The sequence below is a fragment of the Vipera berus genome, assembly GCF_964194415.1.
Source record: "Vipera berus genome assembly, chromosome: 7".
NCBI lineage: Eukaryota > Metazoa > Chordata > Lepidosauria > Squamata > Viperidae > Vipera > Vipera berus.
In genome coordinates, this window is record NC_138209.1 from 66300024 (window position 1) to 66309720 (window position 9697).

General features: G+C 40.8%; 1 protein-coding gene across 1 annotated transcript; it reads left to right on the top strand.

The window, feature by feature from the left end:
• Positions 1-477: 477 nt before the first annotated feature.
• On the top strand, positions 478-6328 carry SFRP2 (secreted frizzled related protein 2). The gene is made up of 3 exons (XM_081332273.1): positions 478-1106; positions 3804-3884; positions 5856-6328. The coding sequence occupies exons 1-3, from the start codon at positions 608-610 to the stop codon at positions 6158-6160; spliced, it is 885 nt and encodes a 294-aa protein (XP_081188399.1). The 5' UTR covers positions 478-607; the 3' UTR covers positions 6161-6328.
• The last annotated feature ends 3369 nt before the right edge of the window (positions 6329-9697 follow it).

Here is a 9697-nt window from a genome sequence, read left to right on the forward strand (position 1 = left end):
CGCGACGGCGACGGCGTGCTTGTAGCCTCCCTTGACTTGCAAGCCCGAGCTTTTCTCTTCCCGAGGGGCTCCAAGGACCGCCAGCCGTAGCGAAAGAAGCAACGTTTCTTTTTCTCCCCCGGCGGCGCTTCCCTTTTTGGCAGCCAGGCAAGGAAGTTTTGTGACGGAGAACAAACCCCGGAGGGTCGCCCGCCCTCACAGTCCGGCGACGCAACCCGGAGCAGCGCCGCCCGGGCTCCTTCTGAGGCAGCGGCTTGGGGGACGCGCGCCTTGAGAAGGTCCCTCCGCCCAGGGCTCCTCCCCCCACCCCCCCCGGAAAGCGACGACCAATCCACGCCGCCTTTCCGTCCGATAGCCCCGCCTCTTTGCCCTTCCCGATTTGCATAAAGGATGCCCGCCGGAGCTCCAGCGGGGAAGAGTGGCGGGCTGTGCGCCTCCGTCGAGGAAGCGGGAGCCGTTTCGGGGAAGCCGCGCGTGGCCGGCCGGCGGGCGGGCGGGCGGGAGGGGGAGAAGCTCTGCGCCGCCCGTCGCTCCCTCCGCCTCTCCCGGCAGCTTCGGGAGGAGGTTCCCGCGCGCTTCCCCTCCGCCGCCGCCGCCCCTCGGCAAGATGCGCCCCGGCGAGCTTCTCCCGCGCCTGCTTTGCCTCTCGGCGGCTTGCCTCGGCCCGGCCGGCGGGCTCTTCCTCTTCGGGGAGCCGGAGTTTTCTTACAAGCGGTCCAACTGCAAGCCCATCCCCGCTTCGCTGCAGCTGTGCCGCGGGATCGAGTACCCCGATATGCGGCTGCCCAACCTGCTGGGCCACGAGACGGTGCAGGAGGTGCTGGAGCAGGCGGGCGCCTGGATCCCGCTGGTGCAGAAGCAGTGCCACCCGGACACGCGCAAGTTCCTCTGCTCCCTCTTCGCGCCCGTCTGCATCGTCGACCTGGACGAAACGATTGAGCCCTGCCATTCGCTTTGCGAGCAGGTGAAGAACAGCTGCGCCCCGGTGATGTCCGCCTTCGGCTTCCCTTGGCCCGACATGCTGGACTGCAGCCGATTTCCTCAGGACAACGACCTGTGCATCCCCCTGGCTAGCAGCGACCACGTCCTCCCGACCCCTAGAGAAGGTAAGAGCAGCTGGGCGGGCTTAGCAACGGGGCCCGTCGCGCCAGCCTCTCTTGGAAGTCAATCCGAAAAGACTCCACTGCTGAGGAAGACCAGATGGCAGCTTTAGACTGTGCTTTTGTCATAAATCTTCAGAGCGTCAAAGTAGAATTCATGTGTGTGTAAAAGGGAACACTTAAACAACACGATGTACTGTATTTAATAGTAGGATGTCTTATCTTGTGTTCCCTTTATTTTTTTGATATATATATATATATATAAGGTAAAGGTTCCCCCGCACATGTGTGCTAGTCGTTTCCGACTCTAGGGGCCGGTGCTCATCTCCGTTTCAAAGCCGAAGAGCCAGCGCTTGTCCGAGGACGTCTCCGTGGTCATGTGGCCGGCATGACTGGACGCCAAAGGCGCACGGAACGCTGTTACCTTCCCACCGGAGTGGTCCCTATTTTTCTACTTGCATTTTTACGTGCTTTCGAACTGCTAGGTTGGCAGAAGCTGGGACGAGTAACAGGCGCTCACTCTGTTACGCGGCACTCGGGATTTGACCCGCCAAACTGCCGACCTTCTGATCGACAAGCTCAGCGTCCTAACCCACTGAGCCACCGCGTCCCTTTATATATATATATATATATATATATATATATATATATATATATATATATATATATATATATATATATATATATATATATATGTATGTATGTATGTATGTATGTATGTATGTATGTAGTGCCTTTTTGGAAAAGAAAAAGGTGCCGGAACTCACACATGTCATACAACCTGCCTTGCCTACCCTACAAGGTTCCATCCAAAAAAGGAACTCCGTTCTGGGCGTTCTATGACAAAAAAAGCCCTGTATGTATGTGTGTATGTATGTATGTGTGTGGGGGACCATTTGGGAAGGAAGGACACACTTTTAATATGTAATTATGGCAACGACAGGCTTTCTTATTCTTAGCTCTATTTCATGAGAGCCTGCGTTCAGCGGCTTTCTTTTGAAGTAAAGGGTTTTGGGGGGCATATTTCGAGGCAGTGATTTTGGGCATATTTACTTGGGTAGAAATCATTCAAGGATATATCCTTCCAGCACACCAAGAATAGGATTGCAGTCTTAGGCTGCCCCCTTAAGCATTTCAGTGGAATGTATAAAGGAAGAACAAGTTTGCTTAAGAATACTTGTTTGTAATGTCTTTTAAAAGGATAAAGTATCAACTTTCTATATGTCATGCCCCCCCCCGTCACAGGTATAAATTTGGAGAAATAAAACAAACTTTACAGCATATAACGTAAATTCATTCCTAAGAACTTTAGAACATTGCATCTCAAGTTTTTCATACAGCAAAAAAGTACCACACCACACCAAAAAACGATTTGCAAGACACCTTTAATGATAGAAAACAAACACTTTTAGATTTTGCTTTCCCAGCTTTGGAAAGTTCAGTGCAGAACTCTTTATCAGAACGAAGCTAGGTTGGATTCAGGAAGGTCTCCTGTAGTTTTAGATATGGGTGTTTAAAATTGTCCTATCCACCTCCGCTCCTAAACTTGTTCTTAAGCAAACGTATTCAAAGTAATCCCCTAGGACTGCAACTATAGAACTTAAGAATTTTAAGCTGTGGAAGGTTAAACTGGGGAATCCCAAATAAACATTCTTAAGAACAAGTTTAGGATAGGACAGGATTAGGATCCTGATAAGAGTTTATTTAAACTAAGCATGTACTATATAGGATGATAGCTTCAGACAACCCTGTTACACAGATCTAGGATTAAATCCCAGTGAAGGGGTAGAACTCCCTTTTGAGCTTCTACTTCTGAAGTTGCACTATGACTTGGAAGACTGCTTGTACTTTTAACCATTTCGGCTTATTGACTATTGTAATTATGGAACTGTTATTCTGTAACTGTTTTCCTAGGAAAATGATAACATTAATCAGTAGAGTAAGTTATTTTCATGTCCACTGGCCAGTGAACTTTTCTGCAGGTATTTTATTTTTAAAGGGGGGGGGGAGATAAAAGGTAACAGGAAATTCTGAGGAGAAAAAAAACATTAAAGAGAGAAAGAAGAGGAAGAACCTGACAAAATATTGATAACAGAAGCAATACATTCACATTACTGATTTCTCATTGTTAAAAGTAAGAGCTTTCAGCTAGTATCCACGTAGAGTTCAAAAATGTGGCTTTAATTAACTTGGGGATGGGGAAGATGACATTCTCCAAAGTGTTTTTTGTTTTTTAAAAAAATAATGGACTTGGGAGAAGGGCAATTTCCTGAGAAAGACTCTTGTTCTTTCCTGAAGTCTCCCCATGCACTTCCACCAGGAGATTAATTTTGTTCTCTCTGGAGGTCCTAGTGTGTAGGGGTGTTAGGGAGAGACTTTAATCCCACTCAGAATCCATCTGTATCCCTGGTTCAATGTTCAACTCAGCGTTTCCGTTGAACTTGTGATGATATCTATTTAGTACGACTATTTTTTTCTTCAGTTGTTTTTAAATGGCCAGTGGGATTGATTAGGTATCTCAGGCTCCAGATGCTGTGAAAAAAAAAACAGTCCTTCAGGCTCTCATGAAATAGAGCTAAGAATAAGAAAGCATGTCGTTGCCATAATTACATATTAAAAGTGTGTCCTTCCTTCCCAAATGGCCCCCCACTAATTTCTTTTGAAAGTCCTCTAAAGGCTCTTTTTAAAACTTACCTCTTGCAGTGCCAAAAGTTTGTGATGCCTGCAAAAACAAGAATGAAGATGACAATGAAATTGTAGAAAACCTTTGCAAAAATGACTTTGGTAAGTATGAGGGAGTTACTCTGATTGAAAAGTGGGGGTTTTGTTCTCTGTTTGCAATAATAGTCAGTGTTGTAAGAAAGGAAGTTGTGGTCAGTTTTAAATGACAGATGCATTTAAGCTTTTATTTCAGCAGTGGATCCTAATTCACCTAATTATGGGATTATGATTAGGTTTCTATTTAGTCTATGAGACCAGGAAGTTGTTTAGAACTGCTCTTTGTAATAAACATGTCGTGGTCTCTGGCCTTTCTATGGTTGTTCTCTTTTCTATACAACATTGTCCACTGTGGCCTCAAATCCTTCTTAGGTAGGTATATATGTATGTATGTATGTATGTATGTATGTATGTATGTATGTATGTATGTGTATATATACACACACACACACACATACATATATACATATATATACACACATACACACATACACACACACACACACACATATATATATATGTATGTGTGTGTATGTATGTATGTATGTATATATATATATATATATATATATATATATATATATATATATATATATATATATATATATATCCCTCTGAAACTGCAATATCAGGTATTTCAGGGTTGCAGAAATATAAGTAATATGAACGTGACAGCGTTGAATTTTGTGATTTGTTGCTGATGTGAAATGGAGCCCATAGTAATACTAGAGGCCTTGGTTTCATTCTGTTTCCCTTCTGCCCACCTGCAGAGGAAGGAGACCAAGAAGAGAGGCCTCAGCTTCTTTCCTGCTATGAATTTGAAAACAGGTTTTATCCTTTCCAGTCCCCATTTCTTATGCAGCAGGCAGGGAAGGCATCCTGGGAAGAGTAAAATAGAAATTGCTCCTGACTTTTCCAAAATGCAAGACAACCACAAAGATACAAGAAGAAACTCTTCGATAGTCTTCACTTCAGATTTTAAGCTGAAGTATAACAATTGCAAATGTACAGCGTTGTTAGATTAATTTACAACAAGCCCCCAACAGCTTGTTGGGGCAAACTTTTTACATTCCATATTGGTAGAAAACTGGCATCTTTTCTTCAAAAGAGATGGATCTTGTCTTTTGAAAATCTGAAATGCCAGAAATTAATGAGTATTGGCTGTGAAGGAAGCAGAAAATTGCTTTACAGAAGTAAGACAAATAATATTATCAATTCTGGATGAGAATATTTGGAAAATCCTCCTGAATAAGACAGGTAAAATGTGATAAACTAACAGGCATAAATTATAAATACATATAATTTTATTACATTCTAACTGCAATAGTTATTTTATTACAGTGTGATCACAAATTTATAGGGATTAATGCCCTTATCGTTAAAGAATAGCATAGTCAGTGAGTTATGATTCATTAACTAGTATTACGTTTTCATCTGACATATCCACCAACAGATATTTGGTTTTTCTTAGTAAGCATGATACTATTTTCCTCTCTTCTCAATTATTGCACCAAATCTAATTTATCTATAAACCCCAATTCTTTTTGTTCGTTCTTTCAAACGCAATAGATAAAATATACTGATTAACCAATAAGTTTTATAAATTAAGCCAAACTATTTTTCAGGAGAAATGGGGATTGCTTTTTCTATGGAAGGATGGCTGTTTCCCCTTCCCCCTTTCAGCTTTGTGAGGAGCCCTGTGCCACTCTTAAAACCTTTAACATACAAAAACAACCAACAAAATCTAGAGGAAGAGGCTCATTTAGCAAAGGCATTATTTTTTTTTCTTTGAAAGTGAAAGAAATACACCCCAAGATTGATTCGGACTGAAATTACTTTCTGATGCTTTTAGAAATGGAGCCACCTGCTGACCATTTTGTCAGAAACTGACAGTTTAATTAGCAAGAGAAGACCTGCCTTACTGGATTCTCTTTATGTGCCAGAACGAGAGGGGGGGGGGGAAACCTCTCCTTCTCTCTCTTCCTTTCTTTTACCCCTCTCCCCCACCCCTGCTCTGCTCCCCACTATCTCTATTAGCTCTGAAGATAAAAGTGAAGGAGATTGCCTACATCAACGGCGACACCAAGATCACTCCGGAGACAAAGAGCAAAACCATCTACAAGCTGAATGGGGTGACGGACAGGGACCTAAAGAAGACGGTGCTTTGGCTCAAAGGCGGCCTCCAGTGTACCTGTGATGAGATGAACGATATCAATGCACCATATTTAGTCATGGGACAGAGATTGGCTGGGGAGTTGGTGATCACCTCCGTCAAGCGATGGCAGAAAGGCCAGAGGGCCTTTAAGAGGTTTTCACGCAGCATTCGCAAGCTGCAGTGCTAATTGTTGGCATTTCTGGTCACATTTAGCCGCCATGCCTTAAGTTCTTTTCCATCTTCTTTCTGAAGCCATAAATGCCCTGCAGCATGAAGGAATCACTTCTTTTAAGGAGAAAAGAGACTCCCCCTTCTAATTGTGTAGATTTAATAAACTATAGTTGCCCAAAACATATTTTTTTCTTCTGTATAATTATTTCCAAACTGTCGTTTAGAGTTGTTACAAAATGTAATTTGATCTTTTAATTATTCATGCTCACTTTTAATCACACATTCTGTCTGGCTAACCTTTCTGCATTGGTTATGTGTCCATTTGGGCACTGGAATCAACTTGTTAAGTTTGGTTTTGTTCAAGTAAAAACAAATTTGGGAATCTCAAATGTGGCAGTTAACAATGACCAGGTTTTACTAAGTGGGAGTTATTTTGCTACCTGGCATTTAAAAGACAAACTTTATTTTATACAATTTACTCTTACAGAAATTATGACTCAAAGACAGACAAAAAGAGCTCAAGAATACCTTAAGAATTTCTTGTCCCAAATCCTCTGCAGATTTATATGTGTTTAAGGCTTCTAAAGTCCTTGGTGTGCAGTAGGCTGAAATATCATGCACACTTCTTGTGGAGAAGTGCAGTGCATTTTATGGGACTGGCATCTGTCAACATACATAGTTGCATTGGAAGCTTGTTATAGACTATAGCCCTTACAATGACTTGTTTTACCTTTGTCTATTAGGTCTAATTTTATCTAATCGGGAATGTGTTACCTAGTTTTATTCATTATAGAGAAATTATCCATGCGCATGTGCTACTTGTGCAAGAACTACATCCATAAATATATATTACTCATTTGCACATATTTTATACAAAGCTTAGTACTAATTGTTTTAAATTAGTAGAGCTGTGGTGGCGCAGTGATTAGAATGCAGTATTGCAGCTAATTCTGCCAACTGCCAGCAGTTCGATTCTCACCGGCTCGAGGTTGACTCAGCCTTCCATCTTTCCGAGGTTGCTAAATGAGGACCCAGATTGTTAGGGGGTAATATACTGACTCTGTAAACTGCTTATAGAAGGCTGTAAAGCATTGTGAAGCGGTATATAATTCTTAAGTGCTATTGCTAAATTGAAGTACACTGTTTTGTGCTTCACAAATTTGTTTCTGTAGCCTAACTGTAAAGTAAGTAGTGCTTATTTGAAAAAAGAGTTGTAAAATATTACTTTAACAAACCTTGTAAATATTCCAGATAAAACTTATATTCCTGTACATAAACTTTACATCACAGTTTATAGCTTGTTGTGTTTTTGTCTTTAGGTTTTGTGAAAACAGCTCTGAAATCCATAGGATCCATTTTAATTGTATCTTTTTTTGTCGTCTTTGTAATCAAAGACATATGAGAAATTCACTACCTCTTAAGTTAGTTAGTTACACTGATGCACTAGTTGAAATGTTGTATATGTTGTACATTCATCTGACATCTTGGATCGTCTTAGAAAATCAGATCTATTAAGTATACTGTATGTGTGAAAACAGGTAATCTCCCAAGATTACCAGGCTTTTAAACAGTCATTCACATAATATATAGTTTATTACTAGTTAACTACCAATAAATTTTTGATGTATACTAAATTATTATGATATAATTTAAACGATGGTAATGTGCTTCAATAAAATCCTGCGCCATCTAATAGCATATTTCACCCAAATATGAATTTTAATTCCTATAACACTGGATATTGCATAAAAGAATAGAACTACTTTGGCATAAGACTATTATAGAAGGTTAGATCTTCAGAGTGAGGAAGCCCCGATTGGTGGATAGGTCTCAGAGTTGTAATGGATTCTTGGCCTGTCAAACGTGGAAAGGCAAGAGAATTTTCACTACACAGTTTTTCACATCTATTCTTTGGTTAGTCTGACATACAGAAGTAAACTTGGCACTCCAGATTTTTCATAGTTAGGTGCAAAGTGTCATTTTTATTTTTAAAAATGTGTTTATGTTTTTGGAGTACATGATTTCTGGTAGCTGTTCCATGCAATTCTCTTGTAAGCAATATGCAAGCAGTTGACTGATGCTTTTTTCCAGGATATTTTTTCCTTTTAATTTGCCAGATTTTTATATGCTGGCATGGAAAATTACAACCATTTCAGGGGAGATTTTTCATACATACTTTCTTAGTAACTGTTTATTGAGACCGCGTTATGTGCCAGAGAATCAGTATTCTGGTTGTCCCATCCCAATTCTGTTGCAACAATTTGAAGAAAAAAAACAGATAAAATTTATTCTTTAAGAGTACTGATGGGAAGAACTTAGTTTAAAATGCTTTCAGCAGGTTTTTTTTTTACATTTGCACACTATTATTTTCATTTCAGCCTTTTGCTTACGATGAACAGCTGCATATTATTCTTTCTTACGGTAGTATATCATCTACTTTGCAGTGGACTCTTTTCATTAATTTTAGAAAGAAAGAATCAAATATCTTTCACACAATGTTGGTGATCAGTGTTTTTGCATGTTACTCATTTAAGGGTGTTCCTGTGTAGAGTATATGGATCCTGCCTTGGTGGAGCAGTGGGCTAATGCCTCCTTAAGTAACACCAGCTGCCTGCAATTAGTGCAGGTTCGAGTCCCACCAGGCTCAAGGTTGACTCAGCCTTCCATCCTTCCGAGGTAGGTAAAATGAGGACCCAGATTGTTGGGGGCAATAAGCTGACTTTGTAATAATGCCGCTTGGGGGTGTGTGAAAGCCCTAATAAGCAGGCATATACATAGAATGAAGGGTATTGCTAAGCACATTGATTTGTGCTTTAAATTGTAAGCCGCCCCGAGTCTTCGGAGAAGGGCGGGATATAAATGGGATTAAAATAAAAAATAAAATAAAAAATACTGTCCTTGTTCCTGCTTCCAAAGTACAGGTATTAAAACATTGTGACCCTTTGACCCAAAGAATACAATCTACAAAGGTTTTTATTCAGGATTCCAACTCTTAGAAAAGCAAAACAACTTCTGTTCTTTTCTATAAGCGATGAAAGATAAATGCTGAAATCATATTCCTTGATGGATTCCAGGGCTGTAGTGCAGGAAATCCCAGCTCTCCATAAGAACATTGGCATGAAATATCCCTTGAAAGTTGTCCCAATACAAATATTGAAATATTTACCTATCAGCCCCCTCTAGTACATCTCTGGGACCAAGCAGAAAGCACGTGGTAGGCAGTATGCACAACTGAAGTAAAAACCCTGTTCCTGTTTGTTTGTTTTTAGTTCTGTTCACCTTGTAAGCAACAGGAATGGTTTTTTTAAAAAAAATTAAAAGAGTCATAGTAAAACACAAGTATTCCAGCAACATTTTCTATCTATATAGCAGCTCTGCTGCCTACTAGAGCAGCATCTCATAGACATTCAAAGGGGAGAACAGTGGTCTTGGTTGTAGGGGGCAAGACAAAGAGTCTTGTGATCTTTAAGAGCACTATTTGTTGACCTTAACAATGCGAAGATGTGTGGATTTCAACTCCCGGAACGGCCCAGCCAGCAGTTATTTAGATCAG

Excerpts from the sequence above, each read along its gene's own strand:
- SFRP2 (XM_081332273.1), top strand. The coding sequence starts at position 608 with ATGCGCCCCGGCGAGCTTCTCCCGCGCCTGCTTTGCCTCTCGGCGGCT. Across the intron at positions 1,107-3,803 it reads CCTCCCGACCCCTAGAGAAG|TGCCAAAAGTTTGTGATGCC; the intron begins GTAAGAGCAGCT and ends TACCTCTTGCAG. Across the intron at positions 3,885-5,855 it reads CCTTTGCAAAAATGACTTTG|CTCTGAAGATAAAAGTGAAG; the intron begins GTAAGTATGAGG and ends TATCTCTATTAG.